We start from the raw sequence: 23,794 nt of genomic DNA, 5'->3' as shown, positions 1-23,794 counted from the left end.
TGCTTTTGCAGAGAACCCAGGTTTGGTTCTCAGCACCCACATCAGGTGGCTTACAACTGCCTGTAACTCCAGATCGGACTTCCTCTTTTGGCTTCTGCAAGCAGGCACATGTGTGCAATGTGCACGTGGTGTTCGTGCACTCACTCAGGTGCACACATGTACACATTAAATAAAAACAAATCTTCTAAGTTAACAGCCCCAGCCATTCCAAACAAAACCCGAGTTTTGTGGCTCAGGCTTGGGAGGTAGAGGTAAGGACAGAAACTTAAGATCATCCTTTGCTATAGGGTAAGTTCGAGGACATCCTGTACTAATGTAAGTCCTGTCCAAACAAATACCGAATTGGAATCGGCGAAGGCAGAGGTGGTTAATGGGTTACAGCGGTCTGGGAACTTCCCGGTGTGAGGTGAAAGTGCGTCAACATAAATGTGGATCCATTTGCAAAACCTCAGCATCAATTAGAAACAGAAAGTCTTCCAGGGCGACTGTGGGGGCGGCTGCAGGAAGGGACAGCCAGGCCTTTGCTGAGGAAGAACACGAACCGTGTATTCCGGTTTTAAAAGACGGTAGGGGCGGGGCAGGGAGAGAACAAGTACCAGAAAGGTTTAGTCTTGATGATGGCGGCGGAGCGAATCGCCGGAGATGCCGGAATTCCCACAGGGGCCTTCTAGGGTCGCCCACACGACTCGACCGCCACGGCCCCGACCGCCCAACGCTCCGGACCTCAATAGCTCCACAGGCCGCAACCCACGAGGGCTTCGGGCGCGCCGGGAGGCCGGGCGGGCGGGCGCGTCGCTCTGACGTCACGCGCGCGCTGACGTCGCCGGCAGCCGCAGCCTCTGAAGCGGGGCTGGGACCGGGGGGCGCCGAGTTTGATTAGTTTAGGGGGGCCGTCCCCCGCCGGCCGCCGCGCCCCAGGGAGCGGCGCCTCTGGGTGGCGGGCGCGTCCCGGAGGCTTCACCGCCGCGGCTCGGCGGTGCTGCGAGGAAAGTTGGCGGCTGAGGGGCGACGGGCGGCTGAGGGGCGGCGGGCGCGGCCATGGAGCCCCGCGGCGCGGAGTACTTCAGCGCCCAAGTGCTGCAGAAGGACGTGAGCGGCCGGCTGCAGGCGGGCGAGGAGCTGCTGCTCTACCTCGGCGCGCCCGGCGCCATCCCGGATCTGGAGGACGACCCGAGCCGCCTGGCTAAGATCGTGGACGCGCTCACCGGCTGGGTGGGCTCGAGCAACTACCGGGTGAGCGGCGGTGCGAACGGGCGCGCGGCCGGGGCGGGCGGGCGCGCTCCTCGCCGCGGCGCTTTAACCCTGGCGCGCTGCCGCCGGAGTCCGGGGACGCGCTGGCATCGCCCCCAAGCTTGGGGTCTGGCTACAGGCGGCGGTTCGGTGACACGTTGCGGTGTTGTTTGGCGCTTTACAAAGTGGTAACTTGCGGCCAAAGGCTTGAAGACTTTGTAACGTTTGTACACGCCCGTGGGGAACGCCTGCGCTGAGACAGGGCGTTGGGTACGGAGTGAAGTTGGACAGTCAAGTTCATCTATTCCGAGTGGTTTCTGTTGTACTTAATCTCCAGTCTCTTTTCTCTCTCCCCACTCTTCCTCTCTCTCCTCCTTTCTTCCCTTTGGTATCCCTTCTTTTTTGCTTCTCTCTCCCTTCCTCTATTTCCCTCCCCTTTTCCCTCCTCTCTTTCCCTCTTTCCCCTTCCTTTCTCCTTCTTTTCTTTCGTAGTCTTTACGTGAAGGTTGTGATCTCCCCAAAGCACCGTTAGCGCTTATTCAGGTCCTTCGCACGGAAGGACTGCTCATCTCATGGGATTTATTTACTTTTCCCTTAATTGACAGCAGAAAGCCATTAACCGCTCATCTGTCCTCTTGTTTCCCCGCAGTTGGGGACGAACTCAGATTGAAACACTATGCGGTATCAGGTTTTAGTTGATGCTGCAAACAAAGAGGGAGTGGGGAGGAGTGGGGTGAGGTACAAGGAGGAATGGGTGTCCAGTCAGCATCGGGTAGTTATGTGGCCACCGATGGAGATAAGGAAATATTTTGTAATAAGGCGGAGTTGTTAGCGGTTACTTTTCTTTTTAGTCTTCTGGTGGCAGTATTGCTTTAAAATGCAGGCGGGAGCTTCCCCTGGCTAGAACGATTCTTAGTGATATATATCCAGCAAATAGACTGTACTTTGAACGCTTTTATCTATAGAGACAAGAAAAACAAACTGGACAATTATGCAGATTTAATGATGAGACCTAGATGAATTGTAGGACGGTTAGATTTCCCAAGATTTTTAAAATAAAGTTTTCCTAGCATATATTATCAATTATACATAATGGGTTTCACTGTGGCATCCTCATACACCTGTTTAATGTACTTTGTTCACGTTCACATTCATTGCTCTTATTCTCCCACTCTTGCCACTTCAATATAGTTCCGATCTGCCTTCTTGTCTTTTTTTTTTTTTTAATTAAATGAACCTATAAGCTTAGTTAGGGCTGTTTAAAGGAGCACGAGGCACGAGGGAAGGGTTCTATAAAGGAATATGGGCATCTTAGTAGTGGCTGCATCACTGAAGAAAACGTTTTAATTAAACGTTTTAATAATGATAATGATTAAATAGGTAATGATTGAGGCCAAATTGAACTATATAATGAGGCCCTGTCTCAGAAACCAGGGGTGCGGAGAGAGGGAGCTTGGGGGAAAACTAATATTTACTAAAAATACCGGGAGTATTAATTTCTTTTGAAGAAATTAGCTAGCTACCCTTCCTGTGTAAGAAAGGCATGTGTGTGCTCAGCATGGCTGTGTGGGAAGAGAGCCCTTTATCAGTAATGTTTGCTCACTTTCTCCAGAGAAAACTGCTGGGTTTCATTCTCCACACTGATAGTGGATGGCCTTCGAGCCTTTGAAGCCCTCAGATGTTTGTCAGCAAGTGGCAGTAGTGATACCACAGTTCCCAACTCTTCTGTCATATCTCTGAGCTTCCAGTTAACTGGCTAGGGGCCTTCCAGGAAGTACCCGATGTTCACACATTATTTCCATGTTCTTTATAAGATACCTTAGCCTGAGACACCTTGAGCAGTTGGAAGTGCCACAGGCCTTCCAGCGCTGTTATTAATGTTATTAATCCTTAAGAAGTACAAAAAAGAACATTCGTGTTCTCTTCTGCTAATTTACCAAGGCTTAAGATCATAATGATCATGTTACTGAGAAACTTCAAACAACCCAGATGCCTATTGCTGTAGGAATGGATCAACAAGCCAGAGTATAATGAAGAACGATTAAGTATAAAAAGCTAGAGACTTTTAAGATATACACTTCATGGAACGAAATACCAACCTCTTTGCTATGAGACGTTAGACTCAAAGTTTTCTTTTGAGCCCTAGGGATATTGAGATCGGAGTTAAAGAAATTACGAGAGGAGAAGGAAAGGCAAAAGAACATATAAATAAAATAAATCTTAAAAACTCATACACATTAAAAAATACATGTGTACATAAAAATAAATGTATTTAAAGTTTTTTGAATTTTTAAAATATCACTGTTAGTAATCTGTTAAACTCCACCTTCACAGTCACCTGGCAACAGCCAGGTATGCTCCGCCCCACAGTTACCTGGCAACAGGCAGGTAACCCTGCCCACTATAAAAGGGGCTGCCTCCCCCCCCTCTCTCTTGCTCCTCCACCCGAGCACATGCAGGTTGTGCTCATTAGTCTTCATTTCTGGTATATGAGTGAGTCGCCTGCCTTCCTAGGTCAGCTCCTTGGCTCTGCCATTAGATGCCACGCCTTCTTCTCTACTCAAGGGCACTCATCACTCAATTTTCTCTTCCTCAGAAATTACTAGCCGGGCGGTGGTGGCGCACGCTTTTAATCCCAGCACTTGGGAGGCAGAGGTAGGCGGATCTCTGAGTTCGAGGCCAGCCTGGTCTACAGAGTGATTTCTAGGACAGCCAGGGCTACACAGAGAAACCCTGTCTCAAGAAAAAAAAAAAAAGAAATTATTAGTCCTTGGTACTTAATATTTTAGCATAAAACCTTTTCTAATGTTTGTTAGAGGGCGTAATATATATTATATTATTATAATGAGCCTGTTATTTGGGTTTTATTTGTTTACTTACTGATACAAGATCTCACTTCTCACTATGTAGCCCTGGCTAGCTTGGAACTCACTATGTACACTAGGCTATCCTTAGATTCACAGAGATCGACCTGTATCTGCCTCCCTTCTCTCACCCCAAGGGCTGGGATTAAAGGTATATGCCACCACTTCTGGTTTATTTTTAATTTTTAAAAAATTATTTTTTGTTTTATTGTTTATGTGTGTGGCTGTTTTTTAATGCATGTATGTCTATGTATGTATGCATAACTGGTGCCCACAGATACCAGAAGAACCCCTTGGAACTGGACTTAAGACAGTTGTGAGCTGCCATGTGGATGCTGGAAATAGAACCTGGGTCCTAAGGAAGAGCAGGCAGTGGTCTTAACTGTGAAGCCCTCAGAGCTAGAATATAATTAGTATGGTATCAAGACAAAGTTGGAGGCTGGAGGGTATATAGATGTACAGGGTTTAGTTTGTTTATTTTTCTGAGACAGGTTTTCATGGGGCTTAGGCTGGCCTCTAACTTACTGTACATCTAAGGCCATGTGATCCTATTTTAAATGGGGTAGGTTTATATGAGGGACAGCCCTTTAGTCCTTAGTTGGGAAGGAAAGGAATAACAGAAGCAGCCCTTGGTAGCAAGGGCTGGTTTGGTAGCAGGGACAGTGCTGTGATTTTTTTCTTTTCTATGTTTCTTTTCTCTTTCTGTTTCTTTTCTCTCTTCTTCTCTTCTCCTCTTCTCCCTCTTCCCTCTCTTCTTCCTCCTCTTCCTCCTCCTCCTCTTCTTCTGAGACAGGATGTGGTGGCTTGAACAAGAATGGCCCCCTTAGGCTAATATATTTGAGTACTTTAGTACTCCATCTCCAGGTGGTTGACTGTTAAGGAAGGATTAGGAGGGTGTGTGTGTGTGTGTGTGTGTCCATCTGTGTCCCCTTGTTGGAGCAGCTGTGTCACTCAAGGTGGACTTTGACATTTCAAAAACCCATACCAGGCCTAGTCTCACCTGTCTCCTAGTTTTCAGATCAGGATGTAAGCTGTTCCCTCCTCTGATATTCATGGACTAATCCTCTGAAACTGTAAGCAAGCCTTCAATTAAATGCTTTCTTCTATAAATTGCTTTGGCTGTGATTTCTCTTCATAACCATAGACCACTAACTAAGACATAAACTAAGACATAGGGTCTCTATGTAGCCCTGGCTGGTCTGGAACTCACAGAGATCTATATACTGAGTTCTGGGATTAGAGGTATGTACCACCAGCTAACCATTTGATATGTCATTTGTGGTAGGTCCAATAGGACTTTGTTTTGGGTTGGTGTGAGGATTGAGAGAAACAGTAGTTAGGGGGTACTGCCTTCTCAAGCAGTAGGATAGGCATGTTACCTGCTGAGTTTGGAGACCAAGTACACAAAGGCATGGAAAAGTTTGACTAGGTTACATTGGAAAGATTGTTTAATATCAAAGTTAAAATGTTTAGATGATTGGGGCCTAAAATCTGGTGGAGAAGTCCTAACTAGTGGCTTAAGCTCATGGGAGTCAGTATATATGTGATGTATATACTTTGGTGTTTGAGTTTTGCCGAAAGCCTTGTAGATTTTGTAGCGTATTGTATTAATACAGTTTCCTTCTCACATATTGTTAAAATGAGAAACACTATTTAAAAGCAGTTCTTGTGAGTCTCAGGGTCTGTCTTAAGGGCTAAGTTTGTATGGTATCATTTACTCTCTAGGATGGCTTTAGGAAGTCTGTGTCCTTACTTCTTTCTTTTGTAGAAAAGATGACCTAAAAAGTATTTTGACTTAGGTCAGAGCCTTGGTAAATTAGCAGAAGAGAACACGAATGTTCTTTTTTGTACTTCTTAAGGATTAATAACATTTACATTTGCCTATAAATATAACAGTAAGTTGACTGAAAATAATAACTTGTAAAAATCCTGGAAGCTTCTAATCTCTGTACATCTTATGTAGAATGTTTTCAGCCTCTTTCTGAACTTGCTGTCTGATTCACCTCAACTGAGCTATTCTGGCTCAAAACTCCTCTCCACACCGACAGATTCAATCTAGTTTCCCCCCCTTTCTCCCCCCCCTTCTTTTTGCTCTGCTTGACCTTAAAATAACCCCTGCAATCTGTTGTAATCTTTTGGCTCCTTCTCATTCTCTGGCTTGTTCTGTCTTCACCTGTGTCTAGCTTGTTTCCCCTCTGCATCCTGTCTCTCTATCTGGTAAAGTTGCCTCCTTTGTCTTCCCTGCACTGCTCCCTTAAGTAGCTTCCCTTTCCTCTGTTCTTGTGAGAGTTGGACATATCCTATTCTGTCAAGTCTTTCTCTGATTTGACACTTTGTCTGCCACTCAATTAGACATCACTTTCAAACATGAGTGCTTCCTTCTACAAACTAACTTTACCTTCATTGTTTGGGATTAAAGGTGTGTACTAAGGGCATGCCTGTATTTTAGCCAGAGGGTTAAAGGCTAAGGGCTGAGCCACACCATGACTAGAAACAGTTATTTTTTTTTTTTTTTTTTTTTTTTTTTTTTTAATTTTCAGTGAGTAACAAAGTCTTAGGGTTCATGGTATGATCAAATATCCTGTATCAATAACTAGCATTTACAGTATAAATGCACACCGTTAGGCTTACAAATATGCTAGTGTTTTTAAATTCTGGGTGTGCAAGATCACAGCCCATTTGCCATTTGTGTGTGCGTCTAGGTGCATACTTGTGCCCCAGTCCACATGTAGAGGTCAAAGAATAACTTAAAGGAGACATAGTCTTCCTTTTTACCATGTGGGTCCTGGAGATCAAACTCAGATTGCAAGTACCTTATCTCAGTGGCCCCCTGAACCATCTTGCTTGTCCCCATTTGGCATTCCTACACCACTCATTAATATTAGTATTACCTAAGTCATATTTCCTGTTAAATACCATATACTTAAAATATACCAGCTTTATTATATTTTATTGGAAGAGAGTATGGATGGATATATATACATACATACATACATACATACATACATACATACATACATATGCATATGCGTTGTGGGGGTGTCAGAAGAAAACTTGTAGGAGTCAGCTTCTACCACATGGGCTCTGAGAATTGAACATGGAGTGTCAAACTTCATGGCAATTGCCTCTATCTGCTGTGTCATTTTGTTATTCCAAGTATGGGCACTTTGATTAAGAGAGGCAAGGTTTTCCTCTTATCACTGCATACTGTTTTGTCTGTTCTTATTTACCTGGTAGGCAGGATGAACATCCAGGTTGTTTTTTAGCTTTTTTTTTTTTAAACTTTTAACAGTTTTTCTTTATGTTGCCAGTCTGCTCATATACATGAGACTTTGTCCTGAGTGATTTTCAGTAGAGTCAGAGTTTAGTCTTTCAGGGCTAATGTATAGCCCAGGACACTTTGAATCCTCCTGCCTCAAGCTCCTGTGTGCTGGGCTACAGTGCCTAGCTTAGTGTCCTCCTTTAATGCTCCTTTTACAATTCTGAAATAACATATTTGGTATCAAGTACATCATTTAAAAAAGATCCCTGTAATATCCTAATTATACGATAAAGAAAACGTACACATGCTTTATAGTAAGAGAAAAAAGTATAGTTCCTTCATAATATCAATAATGGAGTGGCTCTAGGGCTCTCCTTCCCTTAGATACTAAACATACTTGAGTCCACTACATAAATGATGTATATGCCTATACATACATATCCTCCAGTATACTTGAAATTACTTCCAAAATTTTCCATCTAATGTCAGTTGAATCTGAGAATGCAGAACCTGTGGATATGGAACGTTGATGGTATCAAAATGTACCACCAGTCTGACTAACCAAGAAGATAAAACAGTAGTCATGGCTGTAGCAGAACATGTAATTGCTAGAATGCCACCACACCAGCTCAGACCATTATAGATGAGTGGTTGTTAGTGACTTAGACATTGAAAGTGATGAAGTTATTGGCAGACTTTATTTCTTCAGTATACCTGAACTTAGAAGTTTGACTAATTGGGCTGAGGAAATGGCTCAGTGGCTAAACTTAGCTTGCCATGGAAGTCTGAAGACCTGTTTTTGAATCTCTATATTCCACATAAAGACTGATGGTGGAAAGCATGTGTCGTTAATCCTAGTACATCTGTCAGAGATGGCAGGAGGAGCTAGGTGGATTCCTGGCTAGCTGGCCCAAGAGTATACATAAGCAAAAGAAGACACCCTGTTTCCAACAAGGTGGAAGTCAAGACTTGTGATTGATAGCTATTCCACACACACACATGTATTGTACTTGTGTGCCCCACTCCAAACACATACACACATGAAAAACTGGCTTGACCACCCCATGGGACTTCCATGTTATTGAGACCCCCCCCCCCCTTATAAAACTTTAAAAAAAAGAGAGATGGTTTCTAGAGCATCATTGTTTAGGCCAGCCTTGAATTTTAACCTCTTACCTCCACTCAGAACTAGTAGGATTATAGGTACATGTACCGATACACTTGGCTTCATTAAAGTCTCTGTTTCTGTCTGTTCCATTTAGCTTTACTTTCTTTCTGAGACCTGGTCTTTCTAAGTAGCCCTGGCTGTCGTGGAACTTGGCTGTGTAGACCAGGCTGGCTGGAAGTCATAGAAATTTGCCTGCTTCTGCCTCTTAAGTCCTGGGATCAGAGGTGTGTACCACTATGCCTAACTTTATTAAGCTTTTAACTCTTCTACTTTCTCTCTTTACATTTTAAAATTTTTATTTTATGTCTATGAGTGTTTTGCCTGCATGCATGTCTGCATGTACATGTTGAGTGTTCTTGGAGGCCAGAACAAGGTATTGGATTCCCTGGAACTGTAGTTATAGATGACTGTGAGGCACCATGTGGGTGTTGGGGGCTGAACCTGGATCCTTTGCAAGAACAAGTGCTCCTAACCACTGAGCCATCTCTCAAGCCCCATTCTTCCTTAATTCTTATCTCCCTCTTCATTCTTGTTTTATAGTCCTTATTTAATAAAACACAGTATTGGTTAACTCGACTCTCATTCACACCTGAACCAGTGCTACTGCAGATCAATGGAGAAAACCATAAAACCTCTTTTAACTGGCTTAACTTAAATTGTGGCACTCTGTGGTGGCCCCTAATGCTGTCTGGCACTCAAAGTATATTTTCTGAGTTCGTTCACTCACTTATTTTACATCTTTTTCTCTCTCCTCAGACCTTATGAACTTGTCTCCAGCAAGAGGAGCATTGTGGATGTGTGTCCTTTATGAACAGCACGTTTTCTTCCTGTTCCACCTTAGTGGGAAACCATCCATGATTATGAATTAAACTTACATGATAGCTACAGGTCAAAAACTCTTGTCTGGTTTGCCAACATCACAAGTAAAATATTCTCACTCATGAGTCTTAAATGAGGTGTGATCGTTACTGTTTTATTGCCGGGGAACTTCATGGCATCACAAGTAATGAGATGGGACTCGGAAAGCCAAAGACTGATGATCTATGGCCTAGTGACTCTCTTTTCCTGTCTGGGGAAGAGAAGCTGATGGCCTCCGGAAACGTAATTCTCTTACTGTTCTGGGCTAATAAATGCTGGTTTCTTTTCTTTGTGATTCTCTCACTATTTTGTGCTAATAAACACTAGTTTCTTTTCTCTGCAACTCTTATTATTTTGTGCTAATTAATGCTGGTTTCTTTTTTCTGATGCTTAAGGAGCTCTCATTTGCCAGGCAAGAGGCTTGGACTCATTAACTCTTCATGAACCAGAGAGAAAGGAAAAGAAGAAAAAGAAAATTAATTTACACAGACAACATGCACAGACAGACATACACACAGTCAGTCATACATTCACACACACACACACACACACACACACACACACACACACACACACGTTCTGGTTGGGGGTTGGGTCTGACTACCTGTCTCATCAGCTCCACAAGTGTTCATGCATACTTACATACATACACATATACCTACATGCATGTGTATAGACATACATATACGAATATACATTTGGATGGATGGGGCAGAGCCCCCCAAGCTACACACATACATTTGGTGAGTAGATGGGGCAGAGCCCCAGAAGCCACCACCTTATTTCTTTTCTCTTGCCTCTTATATCTTCTTAGACAAAAGTTCTTTAGAAAATTACCTCATAGATAAAATGTTACACAAAGGGGAAGTCACAGGAGGATATTGATAATTAAATTCAAAGCAGTGTTTCATTCTGTAAGCTCATTATAAGTTCAAAGCAGCAGTTTCACATGGTCTTGCTTTATCATGGTGTACACCTGTGGCTTCATCCATGGTCCTGTCCTAGAATGAATGTTTTTCCTTGATCACAAATCTGTCCCAAGCCTGTATCTCTTTTTACTGTAATTGTAAAAACTCATATTCCTTATTATGCAGCCTTTACTTACTATTCTATGAGGAATGGACACTTTTCTTTTCTTGATTCTGAGTTGTTTATATCTTTCTGGCAAAACAACTAAAACCATCTCTTGAAACTTTCTTTTTAAAATTATTTAGATAAAATCAGGAATTCTATAAAATCATTAATTAATCTAAACAGTATTAATTCATGAAAGTTGATCTTCATGTTGATCTGCAGGAAATCTGCCCAATAGGATGGGCTGATGCCCAGGAATCATTAGCTTGTGTCATAGTGATAGGAAAAGGCAGATCAACAGTAAGAAGTAATCCTGAAATAAAATCTTTGAAGGCCCTGAAAGTCAGAGCTCATAGGCCATGCAAAAAACGGTGGGCCATCTCCAGAAAATGTGTTTGCCTAGATGGCTCCTGACATCTTATACAGTTTCTTAGCTCTGTAATTGATAGACATTTCTGTCAAAAATATTTTTTTTGATATTTATTTTGTGTGTGTGTGTGCATGTGTGTGTGCGCGCAAACACCCAAACACTAATGTGCACAAACACTAATGGATCACGTCTGGAGGTCAGAGGAAAACTTTAAGGAATCAGCTCTATTTCTACTAAGTTGATTCTGGAGATTGAACTCAGGTCCTGATGCTTGGCTGCAAGTATCCTCATCTTCTAGCCAGCCATTGACTGACATTTCTAATCTTAACTTTTTAAAAGATCATATGTTCTATAGCATGTTCGTTTGTTAACATCAGATTACTCAAACATGCCCCAGCATTTGGGATGCAGAGGTGAGGAGAAAGGGAGAGAAAGATTGATAAGGAAAACAGGAAGATGATCCTGGATACTGAATCTTCTCAGGATAATAACATTGATTACATTTTTAATTAAATTAAAAAAAAATGAGACAGGGTGTTGCTGTGTATCCAAGTTAACTAGATCTTACAGTCTTCCTGCCTTAGCCTGTTGCATGCAGGGGTTGCAGGCTTGTGCTCCCAGGTCTGGCTCTTTAAAAGTTAAGTAATTAATTGTGTGTATGTACCTTTGGGTATGCCATGCTTGTGGAGGTCAGAGGACAACCCATAGGAGTTGGTTCTCTACTTGGCCATGTGTTTAAGGGATTGAACTCAGGTTTTTGGTCTTGATTGTAAGAACCTGTTTAACCATCTCTCCAGCCCTTGTCCTGATTTATTAAATCTTCATTTCATGATTTAAGAGCAAACCAGAACAAAACTTTTAAAAATTGGCTTTAATTGATGAATCTCAAAACAGTTTTTGTTTTTTGTTTGTTTGTTGCAGTTTGTTTTTGTGCTTAGAGTAAGGTAAATTGGAGCAGTCTGTCTGTGTTTATGCTTCTAACTGGGTCTAAATTAGTTTGTTTTGTTTTCAAAGGGCAGGGTGTAGTTCAGTGGTACTGCACCTGCATAGATGCATAAAGGCCCAATAAATGGACCATTTTTGTGAGCCTAACACTTAAAAAATGAAAGTAATTTTCATTTATGTCTTTGATATAGTTTCTGTTTAATTTTTGTAAGTGATGTCATGTGTAAGTTGAGGCCTTTTCATTTTGCATGTTGACATCTAATTATAGCAACATTTGTTTCAAGACTAATCTCTTCATTGAGTGCCTTTGTACAGCTGCTAGATATCAGCTAGTTTTTGTCTGTTTTGTACACTGTCTTGTATTTCATGAAACCCTGTGTTTCTTCTCTTATTAATAGTTATACTTTTAAATAAATTAATTAATTTATTTTTATGTATGTGGGTGTTTTTCCTGCATGCATGTCTGTGACCACATGTGTGCCTGCTACCTAAGGCCAGAATTGGGCTTTGGATTTCCTGGTACTAGAGTTATAGACAGTTGTGAGCTACCATGTGGTCCAGACTGGCCTGAATCTGGGTCATCTGTACAAGTAGTCAATGCCTTACTTAACTGCTGAGCCATCTCTCCAGTCCAGCTGTACTTTCTTGATTGCTGTAGCTTCATATAAAGTCTTGAAATCAGGTAATTTGACTTAGCTTTTTTAAAAATTTAGTATTGATATGTGTATTCTATTCATGTATTTATTTACATTTTTTTATTTCAAGACCAATTTAAGTCTCTGAACAAATCCTCCTGGGAATTTTGGGATTGCATTCTTGCAACCTTGAACTTCCTTAGCTCATCTTGCATCATTTTATAAGCAGTCTAATTTTTGTGTGTTGACTTTATATAATTGTCGTAAGTATTTTTCTGGGTGTGTTAGTTATTTGTTCTGTGACAGAATACCTAACAGGAGCAGTTTCAAGGAGGAAGGACATCAGTTCATCTTGATCTGGAAGGCATGGAGGCTGGGGCTGTTCTGTTTATGGCAATAGGAACATGTGTGGCTTCTTCATGTCCTGGTGGATCAGGGAGCATAGAGTTCAAACCAGAGGGAGAGAGAGGGAGGGAGGGAGGGAGGGAGGGAGGGAGGGAGGGAGGGAGGGAGGGAAAGATAGATAGATAGATAGATAGATGATAGATAGATAGATTGTGTGTGTGTGTGTGTGATTTTGTGTGTGTGTGTGTCCATCTGTCTGTCCAGGAGGCCTGTCTCCAGCAGTTCATTTCTGCTACATAGGCCATAATCCCAAAATGTTCATAATTTCACAAAGCAGTGTCATCACCTGGGGACCAGTTGTTCAAACACTTGACTTTTTGGGGTACATTAGACATCTAAACTGTAATTTGTTTTACTCCTCAGTTTTTGAATGCTAATGTATAGAAGAATCAGTTTGTTTTTCTAACAGGGTCTCACTATGCAGCCTAGGTGGACCTTGAATTTGTGATGTTTGTGCTTTAGGTATTTAGCAGAGATTCTCACAGGCTTACATTTTGTTTTTTGTCATTGTTGTTTTTTTTTTTTGTTTGTTTGTTTGTTTGTTTTGTGACAGAGTCTAAAGCTTTTTGCTAACTGTACTGGTACTTGCTATGCAGACCAGTAGAGATCCACCTGCCTCTCTGCCTCTGCTGGGACTAGAGGTGTATACTACCACCATGCCCAGCATAGTTGAATTTTATAGCCACTTTTAATATCAGGGTTACTGAACTCATTGGTTTTAGTATTTACTTATATCAATCATTTTTAGTGATTAAATACTTATTTTTGAGACATGATCTCATTTAACCCAGACTGTAGCCAAGGGTGGTCTTGCATTTTCTTTTCTTTCTTTCATTTTTTTTTTTTTTTTTGGAGGTGGTAGTGTTAGTTTTATTTGTTGGGTTTTTTTTTGTTTGTTTGTTTGGTTTTTCGAGACAGGGTTTCTCTGTGTAGCCCTGGCTATCCTGGAACTCACTCTGTAGACCAGGGTGGCCTCGAACTCAGAAATCCATCTGTCTCTGCCTCCCAAGTGCTGGGATTAAAGGTGTGCTCCACCACTGCCCAGCTGTTGGTTTGTTTTTTAGTTAGCTTTTTTGTGGTCCTGAATTCTTTTCTGCTCGTCCTGCATCTTGCCTACTGATATTGGGGTCCCAGTTCTTGACCTTTTGTTTTTTTCCTGTGCCTCATGCTTCTTAGTTGAAAGTTGCAGAGTAGTCAAGAAATTAAGACTAAATTGAATAGGTTTTATCGTTGAAGTAGCACCTTTTTCTTCTGTTAAACTTTTAGTGTAGAGCTAGATAATCAGTCTAGTCAGGAGTTGAGTTAGGTCTGTGTGTTGTATTTGCTGTTGATTCCTGTTTGTTTCTGGTTCCGCTGAGTTAGCTTGATGAAGGGTTTTCTTCAGTATTTCTGATCAACTCTCTGCTTGAATCCTTTCCTGTTCCCTGTAATAACCTCTCTTCCCTATGCTCTTGCTTTGTCTTGCCAGTCTGATTGTGAGGTGTGGGGCCAGTCTCTTAATTTTTCTGGTACAGTGTTGGGCAGTGGACTATGCCAGGAAACTTAGTAAGGTTGAGCAGGATCCTGCCAGTAGCATATGCTTGTCTCAAAGATTAAGCCATGCATGTCTTAAGTACGAATGGCTGGTACAGTGAAACTGCAAATGGGTCATGAAATCAGTTACGATTCCTTTGGTCACTCGCTCCTCTCCTACTTAGATAACTGTGGTCATTCTAGAGCTAATACATGCCGACAGGTGCTGACCCCTCTCCTGGTGCAGGGAGGATTCGTGCATTTATCAGTGAAAACCAACCCGGCCTGGGGATGGGAGCGGGTTTTGGGGGGCTTTGGTGACTCTAGATAACCTTGGGCAGATTTCTTGCCCCCTGTGGCAGTGACGACCCATTTGAACATCTGCCCTATCAATTTTTGCTGGTCATAATGCCTACCATGGTGACGGGAAATCAGGGTTCGATTCTGGAGAGGGAGCCTGAGAATTGGCTACCACATCCAAGGAAGGCAGCAGGTGTGCAAATTGCCCACTCCCGACCCAGGGAGGCAGTGATGAAAACAATACAGGACTCTTTCAAGGCCCTGCAATTGGAATGAGTCCACTTTAAATCCTTTAACGAGGATCCATATGAGGCCAAGTCTGGTGCCCACAACGTGGGGCATACCCCAACTGGCAACCCACACAGACCCACATTGGAACTCCAGATTAAACAAGGACTTTGAGTAACCCCTGGCACTAGTTCCAAGGACCCAGGCCTTCCAACTCTAAAGAGAGACACTCTGTCTTCTTCCCACTTTTCGACCCTGTCCAAATCCAGACAGTCCAACTAACCATTAACAAAAACTCTGATCCACACTCCCTCCAGCCCTGCCAATACTGTGCCACCAAGTCCCTATGCTTCTCTTTCTGCTCTACTTTTAGGGTGTACAAAACCCAACCTACCCCCTGTCTTCTGCCAGTCCCAGCCAAGGAAAAACACGGGTGGGGGGGTTTCGGGATGGAGAAAAAGGGACCTACCTGCTAGAACAGACAGCCACAGCAGAGCAGAGCAGGCCCTTTCCCCTGTACCTAGGTGACAAAAACCCACCAAGCAAGGACAACAGATGAGATCTTGCTGCTGAGAATTCGGAAAAACCATACCTGAAATTCTTTTTTTGAGACAGGGTTTCTCTGTGTGGCCCTGGCTGTCCTGGAACTCACTCTGTAGACCAGGCTGACCTCAAACTCAGAAATCTGCCTGCCTCTGCCTCCCAAGTGCTGGGATTAAAGCTGTGTGCCACCACCGCCCAGCAATACCTGTAACCCTTAACACAACATTTTCATGCTTCTTTATTTAAATGTTTATTTTTCTAATAGGAACACCTGAAACAATGTTTGTGCCTTCTAACTAAAATTGTCCTAAAATTTCTTTTAAACTTCAAACGTCATATTTAATCTACTCCCATAGGTCAAACCAACTATGTTAATAACCATTGCTTAATCCTTAATTAACAGTCTTCTTTTACAGACAAGCTGTTACTGCTTATCCCAGATACATAATTAACATGATATTTTCTTCCTCAGCCATCCAAAGCAGATAAATCCTCAACTCTTCCCCCTGCTTTCCTTAATACAACACTGGTAACTCCTCACTTAAAGGATGCCTTCCAGGACTAAAGTCCTCAGCACCCTTGCCTTTTTTCTAGGACCATTACAACAGACCATGATATGCTCCTAAGCAAACTGTTTTGGGCTTAACATATACACTACCCACCTGTGCAGACATCCCCCTGCTGGGGTTCTGCTCCCCTGTTGTTTATCTCTACAAGACGGAGTCTGACCTGCCATCACCTTGGATCTGCCTCGGGCAATAAAGCTACCTTTGTCCAGACACATCATCCGACTGAAGACTTCCCAGACAAGCAGACACTGACAGCTTTGGGACCTTCCAGCCACAAATGAACTCTCTTGCCAGAACCTGATGGCTATTGAATTTGGGGAAACTTACATGATGTCTATATAGTTAAATCAAATATTGTTTAAAACCGATGTTAATACCCTCACAAACTGTACAAACTCACTCTCAATGTCAATCCACTGAACAACTAATTAATCCAATAATCCCTTGTCTTCCTAGCCCCCACCCCTCTGGTTTATGTTGTGTTACCACTATGACTTATATCGTGCTACCCCTGTGGCTTATGTTGTGTTTTATTTTGATGCTTACACCCCACCTCACCCAAAATTTTCACTACAAATAACATGAGAGACAGTCAACTCCAATGACACTTCATTTTTATTAAAAAAAAAAAAAGGAGGGAGGAGTTGTGGAGCAGTGGACTGTGCCAGGAAACTTGATAAGGTTGCGTGGGTTGGAAGCCCCGGAACCTCTGAGAGGATGGTAGGAGCTTTACCTGCTTCTAACTAGTCCCCTGTCCTGTGACAACATCTCTACATAGGGTTGTGTCCTTTGGTCACATAGGTCAGAACAGAGTTCCCCATGCTAATGAGGTATCTAGTGGCCCTGAGAATTTAGCCAGTAAGCTTCCCTTCCCGTACATTCCTTCCTTCAAAAGGTATTTAATCTCTGGTCCACCGTGAGGAGATGGTATGCACCATTTTCCACGATGAACAATCAATAAACAGTTTGGAACCAAGGACTGTCTCTTTCATCAAGAACTGCTGTGGGGAACATGGAGAAAGCCTTTGTCCGCAGAACCGCTCCACCTAAGTCTCCTGCAGGAGGCCCCTCCTAGCTCCCTGACAATCTTTCACTAAGCTAAGGACAATCACCAGTGAGTTAAGCTGGAGTTGCCTATCCCCGTAAGCCCTGGGCTCTTTCTCCTGAGGACCCAACTCTGTTCCCAGTTCCCCAAGACCCAGTGGCATCTGGATGTCCAGGAGTTTGGGAGCCCCTGGCCCAGGGCTCCTCATTGCAAGCCGTACTATTCTACACTCTGATTATTAGCAGTTTGTTAACTGCAGTGGCATTCTTCCTGTCCATTTTTGTTGTCAACTTGTCCTGCGGCTTCTTTTTCTTCCTGTCACTTGTGGATGTTTTTGTTTGTGTCTGCTTTTTTTTTTTTTTTTTTAATGATATCTGACTGGCTAGTCTACACAGTGATTCTCAATCCATGGGTCACGATGCATTTGGGAAGGTCCAACGACCCTTTCACAGGGGCCACCTAAGACTATCAGAAAGCACAGATGCTTACATTATGATTCATAGTAGCAAAATTACAGGTACGAAATAGCAATGAAAATAATTTTCTGGGTGAAGGTCACCACAGCACAAGAGTTGTAGCATTAGGACGATTGAGAGTCACTGCTCTACGTCCTCAGCTCTCTCATGCATTCCAGAACAGTATTCCAGTTCCTGCTTTCCAGACAGAAACTAAACAGGCTTCATAATTAACTGGTATTACTGAACTGCTTACTGTTTAAATAAGTCACAAACTGAAAAGTAAGTTGCAAGTACAGTCACTAAGCTTTTGGGTAGCTATCACCTACTTTACCAGTTATTAAGTTTTTGCAAAATAAGTTTTATTCCTATTTTCCTGTATGTCTTAGTTAGGGTTGCTAGTGGTGCAACGAAACACTATGGCCAAAAAGCAAGTTTAGGAGGAAAGTGTTTATTCTGTTTATGCTTTGGTGTCACTGTTCATCACCAAAGGAAGTCGGGAGAGGAGCCTGGAGGCAGGAACTGGTGCAGAGGCCATGGAGGAGTGCTGCTTACCGGCTTGCTTCCCTAGCTTGCTCAGCCTGCTTTCTTACAGAACCCAGAACCACCAGGGATGGCAACACCCACCATAGGCTGGGCTCTCCCACATTGATCACTAATTAAGAAAATGCCTTACAGCTGGATCTCATGGAGACATGTCCTCAACTGAGGCTCCTTCCTCTCTGATGGCTCTAGCTTATGTCAAGTTGACACACAAAACCAGCCAGTACACGCTACATTTGTTAACTCTTATTATTGATGTATTTGAGAGTAGAACCTTCAATCTCATGACTACCTACCTCTAAATACATCGATCTCATAAAAATTTTAAAATTTATTAAATTTCATTATTTTGAGACTTGGGGTGAGGCCCAAAATATATAATATCTATGTATAACGATTTTATATATGCATATGTATTTATATATATATATATATATATATATATATGTATATATAAATATATATATGTATATATAAATATATATGTATAAATATATAACATACATGTATGTGTGTGTATGAATTTTGAGCCAGGGTCTCACTATGTGCCCTTGGTTGGTCTGGAATCACTATGTGCACCAGGTTGGTCTTGAACTTGTAGCGATTCTCCTGCCTTTCCCTCCTGAGTGGTAGAATTAAGGGCCTGTGCCACTATACTCAGCTAAACTTACTTTTAAAAATCTTAGTCATATCTGAAGATTGCTGTATATTCATAAAGTATTATATACTGCTAAAGTTTGCATCAGTAATTTTTATTTATTAAATCTCTTTCTGTTTGTAGGTATCATTATTAGGATTGGAGATTTTAAGTGCCTTTGTGGATAGATTGTCAACACGATTTAAATCTTATGTAACAATGGGTAAGTTCACTTTAACAATCATTGTAGATTTTGGTACAGTGACTTTTACCTCTGGTTTTTGTTAATTTGAATGAATTTCTGTAAATTAAAAAAAAATGTAGTTTGGGGACTGGAGAAATGGTTGGTGGTTAAAAGTACTTGCTCTTCAGAAGCCCTGCGTTAGATTCTCAGAACTCGGAGCAGGTGGGTCACAACTACCTGTAATTCTAGCTCCAGGAGCTTTGATGCCCTCTTCTGGCCTTTGAGGATACTTGCACAAACACGGCATACACTTACACACAGACACATTAAAGTAAATAAAATAAACTAAAATTAAATTTTTTTAAAAATATAATTATGTATAATGCAGAGATATGGTACTTTAACATTTTAATTTACTAGAAAAAGACTTTAAAGCTCTTTACATAGGTGATTCTGCAGGAGGTATAAAGCAGAAGCAACAAGACAGCATGGCATCCTGGATACTGTTAAGTATTTATGCCACATGCTCATCTTTCTTCGTGTCTCTAACTTTTTGTAAAATGACAAAATTTATAATACAGATTACATGCTGTGGGGTTGTTTTTTGTTATTTTGAGACAGAGTCTCACTCTACAACCTTGGCAGACCTGGAACTGGTTCTACAGAACCAGGCTGGCATCCAATTTATAGAGATCTGCCTGCCTCTGCCTCCCCAGTGCTGGGATCAAAGGCGTGCGCCACCATTCAGGCTACACTACTAGTGTTTTTGTTTGTTTTGTTTTATGGAGAAGTCTGCTTAGACCAATCTTTTATGTAATATAATACGAGTGAGTTAGAGCAAAAGGAAAGAAACTCAAAGTCCTGGTTTGGTCTGTTTTGATGCTGATTCTGAATCTTTCACACTGAGCACACAATGTTAACCCTGAGCAGTACTCTAGTCCCACAATTTTAATTATTAGGTTGAACAAAGCCACTGTGTCATGTTTCTGACCTTCCTCAGAGAAGCAGTTATGCTGTGCTGGCTGCATGGTCATTGTGGTCCTTTAAGCTGCGGCTCTGTATAACACAGACATAGTTGGCTTTGACCAAACACGTGGGATAGTCATCTGCACTTTAGAGAGCTTTATGAATGAGGTCACTACAATTTTGTACCAACATACAGAAATACTGCCTGGAATGTTAGTGGTTTTCTTCTGTGATTTAAGTTAATACGTAACAGTGTCAGCATATTATATTAAACTTACTTTTAAATGTCTGGTCAGTTTTTTCATGTTTGATATGCCACCTAATTGTGTTGATTTTTTTTGTTGTTGTTGTTATTTTTCTTTTCCCTGCCATTTCTTGAATAGGTTTCTTGGTATTCACTTTTAATCACTAATTGGTACTAACCATCCTTAGTGTTAAGATAAAATTTTTACTCTCAGTCTTCTACTTAAAATTGATGGTAGATGTTAAAAAAACATGCTTCAAAAACATGTTTTGCTTCTGTATTTGAGTGCATAAATGGGGATTTTAAAAATAAAGTTCTGTTCTTTGAGGCTTTGAGAAATTGGATGATAAGGCATGTTTGATTTTCTCTTATGTGTAATTATTGGCTGACATTGTATTGCAGCTTCCTTTTGTCCAGGTCCATGGAGCTTTGCTTTGCTCTGCTTTCCCTCCCTCCCTCCCTCCTTCCCTCCCTCCCTCCCTCCCTCCCTCCCTCCCTCCTTCCCTCCCTCCCTCCCTCCCTCCATCTCTCCCTCCTTCCCTCCCTCCCTCTCTTCTATTCTTTCCTCATTCCCTCCCTCCCTCCCTTCTATTCTTTCCTCATTCCTTCCCTCCCTCCTTCCCTTTGTCCCTCCCTCCCCTCTTTCTTTACTTCCTTTAAAAGGTCTCTCTGTGTAGCTCTGACTGGTCTAGAACTCACTGTTTATCTCAGGCTGGCCTTGAACTGTCTGTATAATCAAGAATGACTTTAAACTTCTGGTCCTCATGGACAGTAAACATGTGCCCCTCCCTGGTTCTTTTCATGCTCAGCATGCCTGTTTCCTATTGCTGACTGTCTTGACTTGCCAGCTTCCAATAATGACACAGGGATTTTATGAATTATTTATTTATGAATGGTTAGGCCTTATAGTTTAATTTACCCGTTTATTCTTAACATACATTATGCCATGTGGTCCATTCCCTCCCCTTCAGTTCTGGCACCTGTTTTGTCCTCTGTCTGGCTGGTGAATTCCACCACCACCATGCCCACCTGGTTCTTTCCCACAGTTCTTGTCTCTGCTCACAAGTTCCTTCTTTCCTTTCCTGCTTAGCTATAGGCCATCAGCTCTTAATTAAAGCCAATCAGAGAATGCCTTAGGCAGGCGAGGAAGGATGGGGACACACCTTCACACAATGTACAAAAAGATTACTCCAACATTTCCCAGCTGAGCCTTGAGTGTGGACTTTCTGATTCGTAATACCTTTCATCTTTTTTGTTATTCATAACTGAGAATGTTGACTACAATATTGCAAGGTTGAAATACTGCACTGAAGTGTTACTCCGGGTAGTACGTGTCTTACTAAGTTCTCAGACACAGGGTATACTGACAACTCATTGAACCATGATGGACTGGAGTTGTCACTGACTCTGAATATTGTCCTTGGTGTTCCAGGACACTGGAATGATGGTTCCTTTACATACACATGCCTTCTCCCATCTCAGTTAATGTCCACAAGGTCTTGAGCAGGAATTCTCCACTTCAGTTTGACAGAAGCCAGCTCACTTATTTGGATGTAGCTTAACTTGCATGTGCTGTGCTCTTTCATTTGAAATACTTCCTCTTCTCTATAATTCTTTGCTTCATGGTATTTCGGAACTTTTCAGGTTAATTCTTCATACTCTAGACTTTTCTTTTTTTTCTTTTCTTTCTTTTTTTTTTTTTTTTTTTTTGGTTTTTCGAGACAGGGTTTCTCTGTGTAGCCCTGGCTGTCCTGGAACTCACTCTGTGGACCAGGCTGGCCTAGAACTCAGAAATCCACCTGCCTCTGCCTCTCAAGTGCTGGGATTAAAGGCTTGTGCCACTACTGCCTGGCTAGACTTTTCTTTATTGTTGCTGTTATAGTTACTGTTTACAGTTCATTGCTGTTAACTATAAAATTATATATAATTATTAATATTATGTGTTAATATATTACCTATATTATGGTAATACATTTTATTATATCTTACATGTAGTATAATATACTATATTGCTATATGATATATAATATACATAATATTATATATGACATAATATATAATGATATCATTCAGTTGCATTTCATTGGCTCATGCTTTTCATTTGTGTTCCCACTCCACATGTACATCCAGCCTTATTGGAGTGTACAGCTTTATTTTTTTTAATCTGTTACTTGTACAGACTTACTGTTAGTCAACATTGTTTTCACTTTGAAGATCTTTCGTGAATCTTGAACTTGTTATTGCTTGCAAACTTATGTGGCATGATGCCAAAATGTGACCTTATTATTTGTTTTGCTGCCGTTTATTGGATGCCTCCTTTAAAAATATTGATTATGTCTATGAAAGAGTATTATCACATATTTCTGACTTAGAGGTAGACAGAATGTTTGCATGCTCTTCAGGAACGGGAATACTTCAAATCTGCTCTTTGTTTAATCCTATCACAAGTCTTAACCAGACTACCTAACTCGATAGAGAGCCAATACAGTGGCTCAGTGGATAAAAGTGCTTGACCACAAGTCTGGTGACCTAAGTTCAATCCCCAGGTCCCACATGGTAGAGAGACCTGACTTCTGTGAATTGTCCTCTGAACCCCACGCACATGCTATGGCACATGTCTACCTCCCCATACACAGCAGAGAATAAATAAATATAAAACATTTTTAAAAAGTCTCTATAAAGGGAGAGAGTTGAATTGTGACCTAATGAAGTTCTTTTTTAAATGATAAATTATTTTTATTTTATGTACATTGATATTCTGCCTGCATGTATGTTTGTGTGAGGGTGTCAGATCTCCTGGAACAGGAGTTACAGACAGTTATGAGGTGCCATGCGGATGCTGGGAATTGAACCTGGGTCCTCTGGAAAAGTAGCCAGTGCTCTTAACCAGTGAGCCATCTGTCCAGCCCTAATGAGCAGTTCTTTAAACCTTCCGCATTCTCCCAGATCCTTCTCAACTCTTCAGCCTTTCTTTCTCCCTCCTTAGAAAGTAAACAAACAGAAAACCAAACCAAAACAAAGACACCCAGAAAATACTACAAGAAACACACACAAACCCCATAAAAACACAAAGTTGGAAATCACTGTAGAAAGCAGAACAGTAAGAACAGACAACAAAGGAACAGAAACAAACAAAGCAGCATGAGACTTAAGTCTACAAAGATACTACTGAGTTCATCTTGTGCTAGTCATCTGCTGCTGGGCATGGAGCCTGCCCACGAGTGTGCTGAATATACCCAGTGAGGTTCCAGTGGAAAAAACAATATTTGTTTCTTTACAAGCAAGTGTCAGTTCCAGATAGCTTCTTGGTTAGGGGTTGGACCTCTGTCCACTTATCCTTTTTGCCACTGGGATCCTGCCGTGTACTTCAGTCTATGTATGTTTGTGCATACTGCAGTGTCTCTGTGAACTCATATGTGCACCAGTCCTTTGTACATTAAAAGTAAAAAATTGTTGTAAAAAAATTGAGAGTCCTATTCAGTTTTATTTCTAGTTCCAAAAAGATATTTGTACATAGCTCAATCATTAGAGCATTAGATACAGTTTGGAAGAGAGTGTGGACTCAACGTCATGTTTAGAGCAGTAGTCTGTTCAGATTGATACTTACTGATCAGTAACTCTCGTTTTTATGGTAACCAAGTTTAATAAAGAATTTTGTAGTTTAAAATTGTAGCAGTTAGTTTAATCCCTAAACTGTGTTGGGAAAGAGTGTCAGAATCTTTAGGACACTCAGTAGTGAGTTTTGTGTCTTGTAAAG

General features: G+C 41.6%; 1 protein-coding gene across 1 annotated transcript in view; it reads left to right on the top strand.

Moving 5' to 3' along the window:
• Positions 1 to 805: 805 nt before the first annotated feature.
• Clasp2 (cytoplasmic linker associated protein 2) overlaps positions 806 to 23,794 on the top strand; it is a 178,060-nt gene continuing 155,071 nt past the window's right edge. Inside the window, exons 1-2 of the mRNA XM_028767296.1 lie at positions 806 to 1,233; positions 18,788 to 18,866. Coding sequence (XP_028623129.1) covers positions 1,039 to 1,233; positions 18,788 to 18,866 — 274 coding nt within the window. The 5' untranslated portion in view covers positions 806 to 1,038. The remainder of the gene's footprint in view (positions 1,234 to 18,787; positions 18,867 to 23,794) is intronic.

This window comes from Grammomys surdaster, unplaced genomic scaffold, assembly GCF_004785775.1.
Source record: "Grammomys surdaster isolate TR1022 unplaced genomic scaffold, NIH_TR_1.0 172, whole genome shotgun sequence".
In the NCBI taxonomy this organism is placed as follows: Eukaryota; Metazoa; Chordata; class Mammalia; order Rodentia; family Muridae; genus Grammomys; species Grammomys surdaster.
The sequence above is the reverse complement of the archived record's forward strand: the minus strand, read 5'-3'. Positions and strand labels throughout refer to the sequence as shown.